The 21,471-nt window shown below is 34.6% G+C and overlaps 2 protein-coding genes and 1 long non-coding RNA gene across 4 annotated transcripts; 2 read left to right on the top strand and 1 right to left on the bottom strand.

Annotated features, from left to right (window-relative positions):
• Positions 1–520: 520 nt before the first annotated feature.
• Positions 521–16,872, bottom strand: LOC108337989 (rust resistance kinase Lr10). 2 transcript variants are annotated; one of them, XM_017574592.2, is made up of 4 exons: positions 16,071–16,872; positions 14,373–14,402; positions 14,197–14,223; positions 521–1,861 (listed from the first exon to the last, which is right to left on the bottom strand). In XM_017574592.2, exons 1-4 carry the CDS (start codon positions 16,870–16,872, stop codon positions 615–617), a joined length of 2,106 nt encoding a protein of 701 aa, XP_017430081.2. In that variant the 3' UTR covers positions 521–614. The 2 variants fall into 2 exon arrangements, with proteins under 2 accessions (XP_017430081.2, XP_017430082.2); XM_017574593.2 differs by lacking the exon at positions 14,197–14,223.
• Positions 7,633–9,031, top strand: LOC128197982 (uncharacterized). The gene is made up of 2 exons (XM_052881051.1): positions 7,633–8,617; positions 8,929–9,031. The coding sequence occupies exons 1-2, from the start codon at positions 7,633–7,635 to the stop codon at positions 8,964–8,966; spliced, it is 1,023 nt and encodes a 340-aa protein (XP_052737011.1). The 3' UTR covers positions 8,967–9,031.
• LOC128197984 (uncharacterized) lies at positions 16,433–17,126 on the top strand. The gene is made up of 2 exons (XR_008250748.1): positions 16,433–16,573; positions 16,647–17,126. It is a non-coding gene; the product is annotated as an uncharacterized LOC128197984 (long non-coding RNA).
• Positions 17,127–21,471: the final 4,345 nt, after the last annotated feature.

Here is a 21,471-nt window from a genome sequence, read left to right as displayed (position 1 = left end):
GAAAAAACCACATAGGGACGTTTAACTTTTTTTTAATATATAATTTCGTGAGTATAGTGAAAGTGGTCATACATGTTTTGTGTAAAGGCACTTAGCACTAAACGTTATGCAAACTACCACGATTTTAATTGCAAATGAAGGTTACCGCCCGTTAAAAATGTCTGTTATAGCTACTATAATTCTCAAAAAATTATGAGTATAACAAAATATAACGTTGTTGATAAGTATATTCAAAGAACTTGTCAGAAAAACGAGAACTTAAAATCTAACTAACAAATACAATGAGATTTTCATTTGGTATGATAAGGACTTCTTTTATTTAAATTTATTTTTCTTGCATAGTAAAAAGTTAGTATAAATAATGTATTTGGCGAGTAGGACAATCAACATAAAGGTAGTTAACGTTATAGAATATTAAAATATTATAATAAAATTACTATTTTGTTAATATTACTTTTGAATCAATAAAATGTATGTTATATTTAAATTCGTAATACTACTTAGAGCGTGAGATCTTCAATTGTTAAATAAACTTTAAATTGGAAATATAAAGAAGTAAATAGTGTCTTTCAAAAGAAACATCGTGTAAATCGATTTATTAGCCATTACAAATATCAAGTAGAAAATTCAGAAGAAATATGAGAAATATGAACAATGCTTTCCTCAGTATAACTTGTCGATCCACTATAATCATTTGAAGAGGTTTCGTAGGATTTAGTTTTGTGATCATTTATCTGATAGAGAGAAGGTTTTGGAGGCATTTCAATATTCTCAAGTTCTCCTTCCAACATCTCCACTACTTTGATCATGGGAGGACGATCACTTGGCTTCAGTTGTATACACCATAATGCTATTAAAAACATCTTCTTTATCTCATCATTGTATTCTTGCTTCGTAACATTTTCTCCTTCTATCTCATTTTCCCCACTCAATTGATGGTATATCCAAAGAGGAAAAAAAAATTCACTTGAATCATTTGCATGTGGATTAAAGTTTCTTTTTCTATTTGTCATTTCCATCAAAAGCATTCCAAAACTATAAACATCTGCCTTGTATGACACTCCTCCAAAATTATGATAAAATAACTCGGGCGCCATGTATCCAAGTGTTCCCCTGACATCAGTCAAAGTGATAATACTTTTGTCTGTAGGATAAAGTCTTGCCAAGCCAAAGTCTGAAACCTTTGGGACAAAGTTTTCGTCCAAAAGGATGTTATGTGGCTTGATATCAAAATGTAAAATTTGCATGTCACAACCTTCATGCAAATAAGCAATACCACGAGCCACTCCAAGAGAAATCTCGTATATTTGTCTATGAGTTAAAGAGATAATATCTTGCTTGGAAAAAATATATTTATCAAGAGAACCATTAGGCATGAATTCATAAACAAGAGCATGATTTGATGATTCCACACAAAATCCAATAAGTCGCACCACATTTGTATGATGTATTCTTCCAATAGTACCAACTTCACTAATGAAATCTTGCCCATCAGACTTTGATTTACTCAACATCTTTATCGCAACAAATGACCCACTACGCAGCTTTCCTTTGTATACCAAGCCAAATCCTCCTTGACCTAACTTTTCCTTAAAACCCCTCGTCATGTGCTTTATTTCTTTATATGAGTATCTTATTGGCGCGAGGGTATTTTCTTGTAGAAAAGCTTCAATATTTTCATACTTTGATTTATGTCTTCTTCCCCATTTATATATCAACAACACAGCAAAAGCTACCACACCAAATATAAATCGTATTATAAAGTACGGTAAGATATACCTTCCGACACCTTTTCCTATTTCAGCTGCTATATCACCATCATATCCTGTAGCTTTATTCAAGCCAAAATTTCGCATCAATCCTGCATGGTTAAAAAATGTATTATGGTTGTGTTGAAAACTATTTCTTATTTCTATCATCATGTTACAATGCTTACAATTAATAACAACTATTCACAACAATGTTAAAATTATATATCAATTAAATTGTCCAATGTGGGGACAAGGACTCACTTATGAGAAAATTATTAGACATTCATGTGTAGAGTTGGAAGTCCTACTCTATGAATGAGATAAGCAATATCCAAAGAGAAAGATTCACAAAAATCATTGACTTAAATTTTTAGGTTGAAGGTAGTGTTGTGATCTTTTATATGATTAACTCAACTCATTGATAGACTGATTCTCCCGATCTCAAAGTCCTTCATAATTTCATTTTTAATCTCTTTCTTGTAGGCTTGTACTACAATTTTATCCTTTCTTATTCCTTTGACTTTGAGGACCTAACTTTGATGTCATAAAATGGTTGGATTCTTCATTGAGATAAGCAGTTTAAACGTCAATTTTGTTTTTGAACAAGATATCGTCATTGTTTTTAGGGATCTCAATCACAGGAACATATGAACATCTCCATTTGATTATTTTTGTTCATCCTTGTCTATGTTATTTAGATGCTTAAGTTTTAAATTTTGAATATTTAATTAAATTTCAATGGTTTAATTTTAATCCTTGTCTATGTTCACGCTCAAATGCTGCTAAGTTTAGTGGCTATTTGGCACTTATTACTTGATGACATGTTTCTATTGTCATTCCTACTTGGGATAAGGTTGAAGAGACAAAGAAGAATCTCACGTGGAAGGATATTAAGTATGTGAACATCATATTAGTTAATTTCATTATTAATCTACATTTATAGGAAATTGATTAAAGTTTGTTTCTACAACAAAATTTTGATATTTCGAACATGAAGGTGGTAAAAAAGATGATCTCATCTGCCATTGCCACCTAATGGACGGACTTCAAGAATTTCTTAACACAGGAATATGCATTTAGAAAACATAAAGATCAATAGTCCTCGTGTCAAGTACTAGATCCGTCAGGAGGATTTGACGGAATTTCATGTTAGTTGGTTTGGTGATTCTTGGCAGGTTAGTTTTTTACAATTGTTTTAATGAAACAAAAGTATAGGTACACTTCTTGTTGTCTCATTTTTTATTTTTTGTTGCAGAAAAAGAGATTGGCCGCCCAAAACCGACAAAAACTAAATGATGCACTCTACCTACTATCATGAGGGTGTGTGTATACATTGTTAGAGCCTCAAGAAGGCTCAAGCACAGACAGGCTAGAGTCTACTGACCTCGTATATCCTTTTCCCTACTATGACATGTGTAAGGTTGCTTGTACCAGATCAGGCAAATGACTTCTCAGTTTGCACACAAGCTCATTTATTCCTCGTGGTCAAGATGATATTTTGACGATGGTCAAAGTAAGACCAAAGAATCCAAGACGTTTGTGCAATACTGGTGGGGCATAGGACTCTGAGATTACTTTAGCCCACCACCATTAAGAACTGTCAAATCTTGCACTCAGGATGTCTTGCATAAAATTGAGATGTAGTTTGAAAAAAAAAAAAAAAAACTTATCAAATTTGGCAATCCTTTGAAGCAAAAAGATTGATGAGAATTTATAGTCCCTTGCTCATTCTTAGCAGAAACTCAAGGAATAACTTCTACATTTTCTAAGGTTGTTTGAGTGAGTACCAAAGGGTCATGTGTTGTTGTAGATCCTTTAGCAGATCATAGTTACACTAGTGTAACAAATCAGTGTGAGTTATATCTTGAAGATATCCCCTACGTGTAGTCGCAATTGGACAACAAATAGAGGGAGGGTTAACCATCCATAATGTCCCTCTGCAGTCTGACTAGCCACATGTTGTGATTGATGAAGTTCAAGATGTTGTTGCTTGAGTGCCCATACATAATACAGAGGTTCCATTGGTTGGGAAGGCTTTAACATGAGCACAAGTATTACATTGTTTTTTTCGTTTTTATTATAATAATTTATATCAATGTTGACCCAAACATTTTTCCTTTGTTTAGGATTTTTTCCGTCATGATAAGTAAGTTCTGGGACAACATGTTGATGATGATGACATGGTAGAATGATTCCATACCAAATCTTTTGACCATATACCCAATTTGAGAAGGAAGGTTATGTAGCTACGATGAGACTTTAGAGTATTTCAAGTTAATATTATTGATTTCCAATTATACATTTCCTTACCTGATGCCTTGGAAGTTATGTTAAATTACTACTACATATTAATGTAACTTAACTGTTTCAGGTCTTCAATAATTAATCTCCATTATCGTAGCATGATGTAAGATCTAAAAAATACCTAAGAGTAGTAGTTTTTTATAAATGACACTTGACTATTTTATTATTAAAAAGCTTGAGCTATAAATAGAAAATTAGTTAATGACGATTCATTTTATAAAAGATGATATCTCTCTCTAGAAAAAAGCCTTTTTTCCTACTTTACACTCTTTCTAAATTTCTAACCAATCTATCAGTTTGTTTGAAGATCCTTTACCCTTTTCTCGAGTCATTTTGAGAATTTGTTTGTCCGAGGATTGTTATACTAATGCATGTGTCAAAAAATACTTCAGATGAATCCCTATTTGGTTTGGTTAGGTTGTTAGGATGCGTTCAAATTAATAATCGGACTTTTCTTTTGTGACATAGAGTTTATATAGCCTTTTGAGATAGTAGCCTAAATACAAGTGAACCTTGCTACTCAACTTGATTGTTTTGATTAATTGTGATTGGTTCAGAAGATGAAGTGAAATACATTTATGATGGGTAGTGATGTTGTTTGAATTGAGATGTGATAATGTTCGTTTCTTTGTTGAATATTGGTGGTTGTGAATTGAATGATATTATGTGATTAAGGACAAATTAAGGTTAAGTATATTAGTTTGGACATTGGCTCATGGTGATCTATTTTTTAATTGATTTGTGCCTTTTTATGGATTGTAAAAGATATAAAAAAAAAATGCATGTTGAAGGCAACTAAGAAAATTGGTGTATCTGTTAGGGTTTTGAATTTATACTAACTCATTGGACCAACTAGTTAGTCATTAGGCAAAAATGAAAAATTAAATTTCCATATAGCTCCAGTCGTTCCACTCATAGGGTGAGCCTAGATAAATTGGTTCACAAGGATTTAGTTGTTCGGCAAAAATACTTTTACAAAAATCGAGAAAGCATAGGGTCGCCAAGCCATTGGTTTCACTGAGTGAACTAGTTAGGTTTTTGATCCAAGGTTTGGTCATTGAGTGAGTTGGTTTCCTGTCAAGCAAAAATAAATCTGTGATATCCAAAGAAGCTCATAAGGAATTGGTAGTTGGTGACTCATGGCTCGTTGGACGAGTGTACCTCTAGGGTAGCTTGTTGAGCAAGTGAGACTGTGTGTTAGGCGAGCTTGAGTTTTTGGAAAACTCCCAACTGGTCTCGCTAGGTGAGAGGGGGAGAAAGTTTTGAAGAAAAATAAGTGGACTTGAGATTTTAAAAGTGGAGAAGCGTGATAGGCTAAGTAGAGCCAGGATAAGAGGTCATACTCTTCTTTGGTTTAATGTGTGTGCACGCTATGAGATAAACTTAAATTTTAGGGATTTATTAAAATCTTATTTTATTAGTTTTGGGTTTAGTAATATTTGATTTGATTTTGATAGAGATAAAATAGATATAGGTAGTTTTGATTTTCCTTTTATTTAGGAGAGTATTATTTTATTTTATTAATATAAGATAGAGATAAATTAGGTAGATTTTATTTTAAGTTAGTTGATATTCTATTGTTAGTTTTATTATTTGTACTTGATCCAAGGTCCTATTTGTACTTATTTAAAGGTTGTCAAGGTTCAATAAAAAATAATTTCAATAAATTAAAAAATATTATTATTTATGTGGGTCACGTTTTTTCCAACACATATATATGTTGGTGAGAGGCTGAGTAGAGTCACAGTAGTAACCATAATTTGATGATATTCATGAATTGGTTGTGTATGTGATGTATGTGTAATGTCTCTAAGAAGGAAATCTTATGTTGTGTGGTTTTAGGAGATGTATTTGAATATATATATATATATATATATATATATATATATATATGATATGATACTTAGTGATCTAATTCGTAGTAACATATATAACTCCAAGGTAGGGGTGTTGCATAAGACGTAAAGTAAATAAGAGAATAGTGATCAAATTTCCTTCTCCAAATATATAGAGTAGGTTAAGTAATTTTCTTGTTTGACTTCTTTATATGCTAGATTAGAATTTTCTATTCAAATAGTTAGAAAATTATATTGTATTGAGAATTATTGTTTTTTCAGGTTTTTGTTTGAAGTCAAAATCAAATGCTATTTAAAAATATGTCCAAAATTTATGTCGGTCAGTGTATACTCTACTATAAAATTTGGACTTTTTTTCCTATTTTTTATGCACTTTGAGTTTCGTGCATCTAGGTTCGATATAACATATTTACATCGAACTAGCCCTCGAACATAAATTTACATCACCCGCATCCAAATCAAAATATTTTATGATGTACAAAAAAATATCCAAAATAAAAGACCTTTTCAGGATTCTACACATACACTTTCTCTGGTGTAGGAATATCCCCTCACTATTGTGCACAAATTTAAGGCCAAGAAAATATTTCAAAGTGCCTAGATCTCTCTCATTTCAAATTGCGATCTCATATCTCTTTTGAACTGCTCGATGTCTACCATCACATTCCCAGTAACATCCAACTCATTTATATAAAGACAAACCAATAGTAGGTTCTGTTGTTGTGTTACCTTCACATATACTCCAAATTCCATTGTGCATTTAGCAAAACCTTGCTTGAATAGAACGGCATCAATTGGCTTGTTCCAAGCTCTAGGACCTTGGTTAAGGCCATACAAGGCCTTCCTTAATTTGTATACATTGAGTAAAGCTAACTTTACACCAAGTAGCCACACATTCCAGTTCTTGAGGCTAGCTACTGCAATCACCAAGCGCACATTCTCCATTCTATATACTGGAGCATACACATCAATATAATCAATGTTGTGCTTTTGGAGGAATCCCTTGGCTACAAGCCTGGCCTTATGCTTGGATATGGATCCATCAGGTCGGAACTTGACTTTAAATACTCATTTAACATCAATAGGATGTTTGTCCAGTGGTAAATTCACGAGTTCCCAGGTCTTATATTTCTCAATTGCTTCAATCTTCTCAAACATTGCATTCCTCCATTCTTGAATGATAATGGCTTGTTTTCAATGTGTTAGATGTTATGATGTGTGTTTCTGTTATTTGGGCTTAGTCTATTCTGTATTAAGGGCATTGGCCCATATCTTACAATATAAATAAACTATCCTATGTGTATGCTAAACACACAAGGGATATTTTCTCCCAATCTTCTCTATTTCTCATATGGTATCTAGAGCACAGGAATAGTTCCAGTCAACTCCACGGTCTCCGGCACCCATCACTGCCGTTGTCGTTGCCGTTGCCGCCGTCGCCGCCGCCGCCGTCGCCGGAGTTCCAGAATCGACCGGCGACCACACCATCGGAATCGTCTCGGCCGGGCGACCACCGTGGTACGAAGATCACGGCGAACGGACCACCCACACGCCTCCACGCGCCGCCGCAAGAGTCGTCGCTGCCGTCGCGCGTGCCGGCGCGTCGCTGGAGCTTTCCGCCGCCGATCAGCACCGCTGTGATCGCCTGCTCGCCCTCTTTCTGGATCTGTGGTCGTTGTGTCAATCGGAACACTTTGAATTTTTAGGGTTTCTCCCTCTCCATGGCGTCTTCCTCGTCTACAAACACCTCTATTGGTGGCTCATCTTCTGATCCCTCAATATATACCAATTATGTGAATGTACATTTGTCCATTGACAAGTTAGATGGCACAAATTATGCAACATGGGCGTCCGACATCAAACTTTGGTTGAAGAGTCAAGGGTACTTAGATCATCTTACTCAAAATGTGACTACTGCTCCCATAGATGACACTTCCCGCTGGATGAAAATTGATGCTCAGTTATGCATTGTTATAAAGTCCACCATTCACTCCTCACTGAAACAAATGTTTCGATCCTATGAAACATGTTCAGAAGTATGGGCACAAGCGAAGTTGTTATACACAAATGACACTCAGCGTCTTTATGGTGTTTGTCAGGACCTATTAACTGTTATTGGTTCGCGCAATCCTGGTCCCATGGCAGAATATTTGGGTAAAATTCATGCCCTTCTTCATGACTTTAATGATATATTACCTCCTGCTTCTACTCCTGCTGAAGAATTGGAACAACGATCAAAGTTCTTCATGTTGTTGGCATTATACGGACTCTCTGATGATGTTTCTCATGTCCGTGATCAAATTTTGGGTTCTCCTGTCATACCCAACTTTACTTCTACTTGTTCTGCTCTTTTGCGTATACCGAGCAAACCTGTCACTGAGACATCCCCTCACACTGATGATTCCTCTGTTATGGCTGCTCAACATGATGATCGCAGTCGGTCTCGCAAGCCAAGTAAAGGACGTCCAAAATGTGACCATTGTGGCAAGTTAGGCCACAAGATTGATAGATGTTATGCTCTCCATGGACGTCCTCCTCGACCTGTAGCAATGGCAAATTCTGATCCACCTCCCCGATCACCGTCTGCAGACCATCCTACTTCATCTAATATCGTAGACAAACCTGCAATCTTTAACGAATTTCTCAGATGGTATGAGGATCATCAGCACTCTGGTTCCACTACATCTGCATCTGTTGCACGTACAGGTACACCTTTTGTTGGTCTAACTCACTCCCTCGGACCTTGGGTCCTTGACTCAGGTGCCACCGATCATATCACTGGTAACAAGTCCTTGTTTTCTTCCTTGTCATGTCCGGATAATTTACCCTCGGTAACAATGGCTGATGGGTCTAGAGTCTCATCTCATGGTATTGGTACTGTTAATATTTTTCCATCCATATCCATTGATCATGTACTTTATGTCCCTGGGTCTCCCTTCAACTTATTGTCCATTAGTCGTTTAACTCGTATTCTTAATTGTGTTATTTCATTTACTAAAGATTCTGTTTGGTTGCAGGACCGGAGTTCGAAACACATGATTGGCACAGGATGTGAGTCTCATGGCCTTTATCATCTCCGCCCTTCTCCACATGTTGGCGTAGTCATGGAGTCACCATCCCTTCTTCATGCTTAGTTCGGTCATCCTAGTCTTGTCAAACTACAACAACTTGTCCTGAGGTTGTCCACATTATCCAGTTTGTCGTGTGAGTCTTGTCAGTTAGGGAAGCATACTCGTAGTTCCTTTCCTCGTAGTGTCTCACAACGGGCGTCGTCCCCTTTTTCATTGGTTCATTCTGACATTTGGGGACCTAGTCGTGTTAAGTCCATTTTAGGTTTTCAGTATTTTGTTACCTTTATTGATGACTATTCCAGATGTACTTGGTTGTTTTTAATGAAGAATCATTCTGAGTTGTTTTCTATTGTCCAATCTTTTTTCAATGAAATAAAAACACAGTTTGGAGTGTCTATTCGAAATTTACGTAGTGATAATGGCCGTGAATACCTTTCTCAACCGTTTAAACAGTTTATGGCTTCTCATGGCATTCTTCACCAAACCTCATGTGCTTATACCCCTCAACAAAATGGGGTGGCTGAGCGCAAGAATAGACACCTTATTGAAACAACCCGTACACTTCTGATTCATGGTCAAGTACCCTCACGTTTTTGGGGTGATGCAGTTCTCACAGCATGTTATCTTATCAACCGCATGCCATCTTCCGTCCTAGATAACAAAATCCCTCATTCTATCTTATTTCCTCAAGACCCTCAGCATCCATTACCTCTTCGAGTTTTTGGGTCTACATGTTTTGTTCATGATTTTAGTCCTGGTCTTGATAAGTTATCTCCTAGGTCTCACAAATGTGTCTTCTTAGGATTTCCACGGTCACAAAAGGGCTATAAGTGTTTTTCCCCTTCCCTCAATCGTCATTTTATCTCTGTTGATGTCACTTTTGATGAGTCTTCTTTTTACTTTTCACATCTATCTTCTAGTTTTGTACCTCTCCCTGTTACTGTTGATATTCCTCTTATCTGTGATCCTCCTGGTGATGCTCCACCCATTTTGTCTTCTCCTTCTTTAGACTCTCATTCACCACAGGATCATCCTTCACCTCCACCCCTTCAGGTTTATAGTCGCCGTACTTGTCTCCCTCATGACTCACTTCCGGTGCTACCTCATGTGTCTCCTCCGGCCCCAGCAACTGAGTCTGACTTGCCTATTGCCCTCCGTAAAGGTATACGCTCTACTCGTAACCCTTCCCCCCATTATATTGTTCTTAATTACCACAGATTATCTCCATCTTTTTATACTTGTCTCTCATCCATTTCTTCTGTGTCAATTCCCAAATCTGTGGGTGATGCCTTAACTCATCCTGGTTGGCGTCAAGCTATGATGGATGAATTAAGTGCTTTATAGGAAAGTGGAACTTGGGAGCTTGTCCAATTACCATCTGGAAAGTCTGTTGTTGGTTGCAGGTGGGTATATGCTATCAAGGTTGGTCCTGATGGCATAATTGATCGTCTGAAAGCTCGACTGGTTGCCAAAGGCTACACACAGATTTTTGGTTTGGATTATGGTGATACTTTTTCTCCAGTGGCAAAAATGACCTCTGTTCGCCTATTCATTGCCATGGCCGCTCTTCGACAATGGCCTCTTTACCAACTTGATGTCAAAAATGCTTTCCTCAATGGTGATTTGCATGAAGAAATTTATATGGAGCAACCGCCTGGCTTTGTTGCTCAAGGGGAGTCATCTGGATTGGTATGTCGTCTTCGCAAATCCTTATATGGCCTAAAACAGTCTCCTCGGGCCTGGTTTGGTAAATTCAGTTGTGTTGTTCAACAATTTGGTATGTCTCGCAGTGAAGCGGATCATTCAGTGTTCTATCGCCACTCGAGTGCTGGATGTATCTACTTAATAGTGTATGTCGATGATATTGTTCTCACAGGAAGCGACTATCTTGGCATCTCTCAGATGAAACAACACCTTTGTCATCATTTTCAAACCAAAGATCTTGGCAAACTCGGGTACTTTTTGGGTATTGAAGTAGCACAATCCAATGATGGTATTGTCATATCTCAGAGGAAGTATGCGCTAGACATCTTGGAGGAAACAGGGTTAATGAACTGTAAATCTGTTGAGACACCTATGGACCCTAACATCAAACTCCTACCAAATCAGGGGGAGTCTTTCTCAGATCCTGAACGGTACAGAAGACTAGTTGGTAAATTAAACTATCTTACTGTTACGCGTCTTGACATTTCCTTCGCAGTTAGTGTGGTGAGTCAATTTCTAAACTCTCCATGTGAAGACCATTGGGATGCAGTTGTTCGCATACTGAAGTATATTAAAAGATCACCTGGAAAAGGTTTGCTATATGGCCCTAACAACGATACAAAAATCGTTTGTTATTCAGATGCTGATTGGGCTGGTTCCCCTTCTGATAGGAGGTCTACTTATGGATATTGTGTCTCTATTGGTAGCAACCTGATATCTTGGAAAAGTAAGAAGCAAAGTGTTGTGGCAAGGTCCAGTGCAGAAGCAGAATATAGAGCTATGGCATCAGCTACTTGCGAGCTTGTGTGGCTTAAGCAATTGCTTAGTGAATTGAAATTTGGAGATGTCACTCACATGATACTTATATGTGATAATCAAGCTGCTCTCCATATTAGCTCTAATCCTGTCTTCCATGAGAGAACCAAACACATTGAAGTTGATTGTCATTTCATTCGAGAAAAAATCATATCCGGAGATATCAAGACTGAGTTTGTTAACTCAAGCAACCAGTTGGCAGACATATTCACTAAGTCCTTACGAGGACCTAGAATTGATTATCTTTATAACAAGCTTGGAACATATGATTTATATGCTCCAGCTTGAAGGGGAGTGTTAGATGTTATGATGTGTGTTTCTGTTATTTGGGTTTAGTCTATTCTGTATTAAGGACATTGGCCCATATCTTACAATATAAATAAACTACCCTATGTGTATGCTAAACACACAAGGGATATTTTCTCCCAATCTTCTCTATTTCTCATACAATGCAAAGGTTCGATATCCACCATGAATGCAAAATAAACCATTTCACCACTCTCTAAAGTTTCGGAATCATTGCAGACTTCATGATCCGAAAGTCCAGAAGCGGGAAATCTAGTTCTTTGAGACCTTCTAGTGTTACCAACACTATTGGTTTCTGGATTCTCCTATCTGTCCTCCAGAATACAAGGAACACGTAGCATTGCATCAGTTTTCCAACTCCAGGATGTTGCCTCATCCATAATAACATCTCTACTAATCACCACCTGCTGTTTTAATGGATCATACAACTTGTAAACTCCTGTCGGATGATAGCCAATCAGTATAAGAGATTCACTCCTGTCATCCAACTTCTTTCTTCTTTCATCTAGAATATGTCTATAGCAAATTGATCCAAACACCTTCAAATGTTGAACATATGGCTTGACTCTGGACCAGGCTTCTTTTGGTGTCACTGCATATGTTCAGAATATAGGCAGGTAGTGGTTATTGCCTCTCCCTAATAACAGTGTGGTAATTTTTTCCCTTTCAGCATGCATCTCATATCCAACAATGTCTGATTTCTTCTCTCAGCCAGACCATTATGTTGTGGTGTGTAGGGTGCAATTACTTCATGTTTTATCCCTTTTTCTGCACAAAAATCCCAGAAATCCTTGAAGTTGTATTCACCTCCACCATCTATTCGAAATATGTTTAAGTTCCACTCAACTTGTCTTTCAACCAGTGAACATAATTTAACAAAGAGATTGAACACCTCACTCTTCCCCTTTATCAAATATAGCCAAATCTTCATGGTGAACTCGTCCACAAAGGTGACAAAATATCTACTGCCACTCAATGATGGTGTATCCAGTGGTCCACATACGTATGAATAGACCACTCCAAGTGGTTCACAAGTGTTCAAAGGAGAGTAAATTTGTGACATACCACACACACCATTTGCTTGCTACTCAAATGATTCAAACTTTTAAAATTTTGGTGGCTAAACCTATAATGCCACAACCAACTCTCTTCCTCAATATTAATGGTATCCAAACATTAAACTATTATAGCATTTTAATTTACCTTGAACGTTCTGTTTCTGGACAATGGTTCCTTGATCACCAATCTCTATTTAGAATCATATATCTCTATGTGATTTTGTTGCATATTCATCACATATCCTTTTCCCAGCAACTGTCCCAAACTAAGATTGTTCTTAATGTTTAGAACATATAACACGTCACTCATATAGGTTGTCAGCAAACCTTACATTTTCTCCAGTCAACACTCTTCTTTCCATCTTTTCCTCTCCCTCTATATTGGTTACCACTTCGTTTATCAGTATCCCAGCCAGAAGCTCGTTCTTGAGAGTTTGAGTCACTGGTTTTGTCACCATTTCGTCCACGTCTACAACCTCGTCGCACGCATAGAATTAACAAGAGCTTGAATCTTGTTAAAATTTTCAAATATCGATTCTTGGTTAGTCATGGAAAGAAGTTCAAATTGTCTCCGCCTGGGTTGCAAACACACCTTTTTGGTTTTTTCTGCATTCTCAAATGCCTGCTTCAACATGTCCAAGGCTTGCTTTGCGGTTTCTGAAACATATTTACCGAGACGCATTGATGTAACAACACCTTAGCCTTGCAATCTAGTCTCTTATTCATCTTGTATGTCTGTTTCTGATCATCTGAGGCATTCTTGGCAGGTTCTTGGAAATCTATCACAATTTCATCTACTTTCCGAAACCCAAAGATAGCCTCCAACTTCACACACCAATCCTCATATCCTTGGTCATCAAAAACAGGAAGACTCCTTGGTATGACACCCATAGCAGCCATACACACACTTTCAGTAATGCTCCCTTCCACACAAGTCCTTCTATAACCTTGTTCTAGATACCACAATGTTGGAGCTGGAACGCTTAACACTCATGACCTCACTGCACTCAAGGCACTCACATTGGCTCACACTCACATATCATACATAGAGGGAAAGAAATATGCAGAGAAAACAGGTACTGATTTTCTCATTCCACCACTTCACATTACATAAATGCACCAGTATATAAACTGTCTAGATGACAGTTAATACGGTTATATGAAACTAATCTCTTTGATTAGTTTTCAACATTTTAAATATCTTATTTAGATTAATCTTGATAAAAATGTATTAAATAATATAATAAATGTTTTCTTGTAAGAAATAATAATATAATAAATGTGATCATTATAGAAACGAAGGTACATTCTAGGAAGAAATGAAAGTTACCTCTATAAAGACCAATGCAAAATAAAACTGCAAGAAAGTTTTGCGATGTCAACAAACTGAAAGGATAAAAACCAAACCAGTAGAATCTAAGGAACAAGGAGGTAAAGGACTAGATTATATATAAATGTATAAAGGAAAATAACCTAACAATGGAATAAACAAGGATAGAAACTTACCTATTACGTATATTATGTTTGCATTACTACCTGAAAAACATGAGAATGAAATTCAGGGAACTGAAAGAAGATTTAGAAGAACTTTGTAAGATCTTACATAAAGACATTGCAGAATAATTTTACTTTATAATTAAAACTTCCAATCAGAATATATTTATTTATTTAAGACCTTCATATTTTTTAACTATGTAATAACACCTGTCGAACATGTTAGGCATAAGTGTTGATAAATGCAATTTAGAATTCACCATAACGTGGTCAGTTCATTCAATTTGTAATCTATTTTAGTTTTTTTTTTTGTTTAAAAAATCATATAATCTATATTTAATTTAGTTGAATCATTTTTAAATATTTAATTTCTCAATATATAGTTTGCTTCCATTTATGTATTTTATTTATTCCTACAAAAAAAATAAAGGTTTAATTCAATGGTGATGAAGCTACTCTCAACAAAATAAGAATGTACAGGAATCCCAATACTTTTAAGAGGGAGGTCTCTTCTTCAATTATGTGAAACGGTACCAGCCCTCTCCAAAAGTTGTGCATGTATATAAAACAAAAATACCTAACATAGTGCTAAAAAAAATATATGAAACATATTAAAATGCAAATATGTCTACTTTACCAAACAAAGAAAATACAAAAACTAAATTACTTGTTATTCTATTTTAATCATTTTCTGAATAAAAAATTCAATTTAATTATTCAAGTATAAGAGAGAATATTATAATTTTCATTTAATTATATCATCATAAAATGTGAAAGAAAGAAGCATGGATAACAATGTAAGACAGACTATCATCAAATAATTGGGGGTGGAAATTTCATCTCATTTAGTGCTACTTTGCCGACTTAGCCGACCATACGGAGCACAGTTGGACCACTACCCTTTAAAAAAATTCTATTAAAACTTTTTATAATGTAATTTTGTTAAGATTTTAAGCATCTAAAAAAATTAGAATATATGTTTTCATTATTACTAGTTATTTTATAAACTTAATTTTTATATTATTAATAAAAAAATATTTAAATGAAAGGTAGACTAAATTTATTAATATACTTTTCTCATTAATAAATTTGTTCATTTAAATGAATGTTATAAAATAAAAATTTTAAATTTTATTATTATTATAAATTGGACAGATTGACTTATGGGAGGTATTCATAAATGAGGTGAACCAGTATTTAATTAACAAGTTGTCTATGTTCAACTTGATAGGAAGACTAGTAGCTCATCCACTAAATGAATTACTTAAATAGATGTCTATATTAATATCAATGGGAACATAAACACATTCTATTCACATGTGTATCTTTTTTTAAAAATAATAAAAAATAATTAAAAATTAGACATTATAACAACTATTAAAATAAAAATAATTATTAAAATGTTCATTAAAATTATTGAAAATTAATATAGAAAAAGTAATTATGAAATAAATTTTTTATTAACTTTATCGCAAATAGTTTAATATAAACAATAAAATTAATAAAACAGACTGTGGTGATAAAAAAAAAAATACGTAATAAATAAGCTAAATCTAAAACCATTTCAAAATAATTATAGAGAAAAATCATTTTATTAATAGCTACAAATGATTACGAAAATTAATAAAACAACTTTTTATCAATAAAACAAACTGAAATAATAATTTAACCAAATATAGACACAGAGATCAAGTGAAATGGTGTAATTACCGCTGCTGCATTCGTATGTGACTGAGTTAGGTTCTTCATAGATATAACGGCAGTCTTGCTGGCACCGAACTTCATGTGTGGATTCATCAACACTACAATCTACTCCCTTTCCGCATCGATTTTCACAGATAAGATACAACCAAGAGAGTTCAAATCCCTGCGAAAGCATTTTGTAGATTTCACTGTACGAAATTGCTTCGTTGGACTTGTGCTCTCCCACACCAGCAAAAGTAGCCACCACCAGCTGGCACCCAACCTTGATGTCCTTCACACCAAAACCGTTTTGCGAATCCCTAACAAAAGCATACACGTGTCCTCTCAGGTCGCAACCACTGGCTTCAACAGCAACATATCTAGGATCATCAGCGATTGGATAGCTGCAATTGAAATACGCTATCGACGGTTGAAAAAATGGTTCCAATTTCAGCAGATCCCTCCCAGGACCAATTAAATCGTTACTAAAATTGCCGGACTGCAAGAAATAGCGAGGCATGGAGGAGCAGGTACCGTCCTCCGCATCACTCACTCGGATTTTGTATCTCTTGTAATCGATTTCTTGGACTCTGTATTTACCAGAAAACAGGGTAAGAAGAGTTGCGTTGTTCTCACACTGCAATTGGTACCTCGTGTCGCCGCAGTGAGATGGGTCACCGCCGAGTCGAAAGGGGTAACTTATGTTGGGAATGTTGCCGCAGGAGGAAGCAGGGCAGTTGGAGCTGAGCGCGGCGGCGCAAGTTTGTATAAGTAGAAGGATGACGACGATAGGTATTCTTACTCGTCTTTTCATCGTTGCTGTGTGCATTTGATATAAACTCTTTGCTACGCTCTCTTGAGACTATTTGTTGTTGTGCAAGGGTTTCAACTACTAAAAAGACAGAAGAAGATATTTTCAATTGTTTTGAGGGGTCATATTTTATTATCAGTTGTAGTTGTACTGTGTATTATCCATCCGATCCTACAGACCAACGGATGGAGACACTAAAAAGTTGTCTTTAACTAGTAGTATACCTTGCAATGCACGGGCTTTTTAAAGAATAAAATATATTTATTTTACAACTTTAAATTTATAAAATTATAATTAAATTTTTATGTAACTATTTTACAATATAAAATTGAATAATAATTTTATTATAAAATTATTTTTATTAACGTTTTTATTTTTAGTTTTTGTAATATATTTTAAATTTAATTAAATATTTTAAAGTATAATTACTAAGATAGAACCGTCAACAAAAACAAGAAAAAAGTTTCATTATAGTTATACAAAATATAATTATAAATTTGACTTCGGACAATTCAACTTAGAACAAAAATTATAAATCTAGAAACTAGTTTACAGATAACTAAATATTCGTTGTCCTGTCATCCAACACCAGCTCCACCAATATTTCTTCACCCTCTCCTCACATCCATCAAATGATCATAACCAAGAATCACATAACACAAGAACATACAACCAAACACAAACAAAAGATAAGCTAGTGTAAACAAAAATATTATAAAATGACTAAGATTTCTACATAGATCATCAAATCAAACCAAGTATACAAACATTCTAGCAACATATATTACGCACAGACCTGACTCACCCGGATATAGTACAAATGTCAAGTTATAATGGTTCCTGCACCTATAATGGTAATACTATTGGCTCAATCCAAGCTATCATACAAGGTTAATCCATTTCAATTATCTTTAACAAAAACAAGAGCCCTAGACAAGGACCTCCTGCTATTCTCACCACATGACTCATCACTCTCTAACTAAGCATGGATGATCATTAGAATGTAGGATGAACTCCAAACATAACTTCGGCCATTCATATTAATAACATTATCAAGCACCACCATGAAACCTCTCCACAAGGATCATGGACTTACGTTCCTCAATACCATTCACTTAAATCACAACATACTCATCATCATCATCATATAACATATCATATACTCAAAGTAATTCAAGTATAAAATTCACTTATAACAAATCTGGAAATAATAATCACATAATAACATAATTTTCGTCATAATAGCTTGATATCCACACTAGACAAGGGAAAAAAAGGCTTGAAACTATCACCAACAGCTCTAGAAGGGTCAAAAATACCCCCCAAAAATGACTTAAAGAACGTCTAAAATGGATGTTCGGAACTCCAAATTTGAGATTCCCCACAACTTAGTTTTTGCCAGGTAACTCCTCACTAGACTACTCTTACCTAGATGATCTCTGGCCAAACGATCCCTTACCAAACGATCCCTTATCAGACAACTCTTTGTCAAACGATCCCTTACCAGACGACTCCTTTCTAGACGATCCCTTACTAGACGACCCCTTATCAGACGATCCCTTACCAAACGACCCCTTACCAGACGATCTCTTATCATACGATCTCTTACCCAGACAACCCCTTACCAAACGATCTACTAGATTTTTATCCAATAAGAGACTAACTAAGCCCTAAATGGCCTCAAGATAGTTCCCAAAATTGCATACTTTCCCCACAACCATGATCTTAAAATCTTACTTGTTAAAACTCCCACTCTTATGCCCAAAACTCACTCTACTCATAATTTATCCCATACCCAAGTTTTATGACAACACATTAGCTCAAACTTACTAAATCTACATTTAAAAATTCATCAATAAACAAACTTTAACAGCAGCAAACCAAACACACCAACATGCATCAATTTTCAATTCAACATACCATCATTTTCAAGCACCCAACATACCAAGTTTCACGGTTTAATCAAAGTTCATAAATCAATCATCACATCATCACACAAACATCAATTATCACATGCATACCAAATCCAAACCAAACAAACTAGCTTCCCTTACCTAATTGACGCTCCGAAAATTCTATGAACTTTAAAATTCCTCCTACGACTCGAAGATCTCTAGTTGCTCCTACAATTCATGACAATTTGATCATAGTATACTCTCAGTACAACTGATCAACAGAGAGTCTTAGGAAAGACTCAAACCCCAAAAGAGTAAAGAAAATCCTACATGCAAAGATACCCAAAATTTAAGGAAGAATGGTAGAAACCAACTTACCTTATAGCTGAAATCAATCGGCTAGAAATGAAGATCTCGTCTCAAGGAACCCTTAGGCAGTCTCTGATCTTTCTATAGATGAGTAAGGAGTTGGGGTTTCTAGAGAGAAGGTAGAGAAAATTTTAAAGAAAAGAGTTTTAGAGAGAGAAAATTTCTTAGATAATGAAACTCCTTATCAGAAATTTTTATTTATATTGTTGATATTTTTGAAATAAAATAATGGAGTATTATTATTTAAAACACTCTAGTGCATTTAATACTCTATTTTTAAGGGTCTTACAATTTATTTATCATTGATTTTTTTATTACTATTTTTTTATTTAGTACAAATAAAAGGAATTTTAATAAAAACTTTAACTTGAAAATAACATAAATTAGCATTTAGTACTTATGTAGAATGATCTTTGTTGAATATGCAAAACAAAATAAGTGATCTATGTGAAAAGAACTATTATTTATAGCAAATAAACAATTGAATATTTGAAAATAATTATATATAAATTATTGAAAAATAAATGGTAAGATCTTATTATTTGATTTAAATTTAATGTTGTATAATAGAAAGTGAGAACAACTGAAAATAGTGAATAAGTTGTAAAGATTAATAAAGCTCGTCAACCTCTATTTCCTCCCATAAATATTAAGTTAGATTTGAAAAAATTGTAAAGAAAAAATATATGGATTATAAAGAAAACAATTCATATATACACTTTATTATTAAAAATAATAAATATTGTAGAAGAACAATTCTAGTTTTTTTTTCTTTACTTTTTTTTCTCTTATGTAATTAGTTTTCATAAAGGAACATTAACATGCATTATATATGAAAAGTGACAAAAAGAAAAAATGATTGGCAGATAAATGTATACTTTTATTACGGAAATAAATAATTTCCTATAATTTCTCATAAATTTTATATTTAAATTTCATAAATTTTTATAAATGTTTTTTACTTTTCATAGAAACACTTATCAAATAATAAAAAAATAAAAAATATCACTAATGCAACTAAGGGATATTGCCTCGGTTGTTTTGAGTTTATATCAGTGGTTCTACAACCGAGGTATATTCAGGCGAGGTAAAAAGTCAGGATTTTTTGCCTAGGTTCAAAAAACCCAAAGTTGTAAAGCGAATAAAAAAAATAAAAAATTGGATCTATTGCCTCAGTTCTAGTTTGCACCGAGGTCGTAGACCCCTAAAATTAATTAATTAAAGGGTCTATTGCTTCGGTTGGATCCAGAACCGAGATAATAGACCATTTTTTTGCCTTAGTGTTTACCAGAATCGTGGTCTAAAGTATATTTTTTTAAAAAAAATTATTGTTTCTGTATCACATAAACTGTATGAAAAAAATCTCAGAAACACAAACAAAACGCAGAAAACATTGTTTTATATTTATCCGATTTTTTTTTTGTTTTTTTCAAACTTAAAAAAAATATTTAAAATAGTTACATTTTGAATTTTTAGCTGAAAATTTTTAAGAGGGGATTTCATGATTTTTTGGTTCTTCATACAAATTTTCATTTCGTTTAGAGGTCGTTTGAGCATACTCTCACTTTTACATATGCCTATGTTTTGATATGTATGGTTTATGAAGAACAATCAACCAAACGAAAACTTGAAAAACCTAAAATGAAACTAACCTTGAAGGTGAGTTTGGGGCTGAAATGAAACAAAATGAACATCCTAAAGCGTCTATTCGAAGAGCTGAAGAACACCTATGCACAAAATCAATCGGTCAAAATGAAAGAAAAACATACTTAAGCACTTAATCAACATAAAGTGAAAGAAAAAAGCCAAGAAAAGTTGAAGAGGATGGTTGCGAAAATGAAAGAAAGAGAGCAGCGACGCACACCACAAATAGAAAAACTTTTGTTTGAAAATGCATATGTTCGCAAAATTTAACCCTAAACAGATGTTATTACCTCGATTATTTTTTTAACTGAGGCAATAAGGGTCTATGACCTCGGTTCTATAAAGAATCGATGCCTAAACCCTCTAAAAAAATTCAGTTATTTTATGTCTCGGTTCTCTAAACAACCAAGGCATATACCTTTACGAAAAATTACAAAAATGGCACCGCGTCAGTTTCAGGCATCGATTCTTTTTTAACCGAGGCGTATACCTTTACGAAAAATGACAAAAATGTCACCGCGTCAGTTTTAGGCATCGGTTCTTTTCGAACCGAGGCATATACCTTTGTGAAAAATTACAAAAATGTCACCGCGCCATTTTTTACTTTGGTTTTAACTAAACTGGTGTCAAATGCGCGAGTTAAAATCCTTATTTTTTACTAGTGTACAAACATAATTATGCTTTTAACTTACATAAAATAATACAATTT

The sequence above is a fragment of the Vigna angularis genome, chromosome 7 (assembly GCF_016808095.1).
Source record: "Vigna angularis cultivar LongXiaoDou No.4 chromosome 7, ASM1680809v1, whole genome shotgun sequence".
NCBI lineage: Eukaryota > Viridiplantae > Streptophyta > Magnoliopsida > Fabales > Fabaceae > Vigna > Vigna angularis.
The sequence above is the reverse complement of the archived record's forward strand: the minus strand, read 5'-3'. Positions and strand labels throughout refer to the sequence as shown.

Excerpts from the sequence above, each read along its gene's own strand:
- LOC108337989 (XM_017574592.2), bottom strand. The coding sequence starts at position 16,872 with ATGCACACAGCAACGATGAAAAGACGAGTAAGAATACCTATCGTCGTC. Across the intron at positions 14,403-16,070 it reads CACATACGAATGCAGCAGCG|GTAGTAATGCAAACATAATA; the intron begins GTAATTACACCA and ends CATGTTTTTCAG. Across the intron at positions 1,862-14,196 it reads TTGCATTGGTCTTTATAGAG|GATTGATGCGAAATTTTGGC; the intron begins GTAACTTTCATT and ends TTAACCATGCAG.
- LOC128197982 (XM_052881051.1), top strand. The coding sequence starts at position 7,633 with ATGGCGTCTTCCTCGTCTACAAACACCTCTATTGGTGGCTCATCTTCT. Across the intron at positions 8,618-8,928 it reads TGCATCTGTTGCACGTACAG|GACCGGAGTTCGAAACACAT; the intron begins GTACACCTTTTG and ends GTTTGGTTGCAG.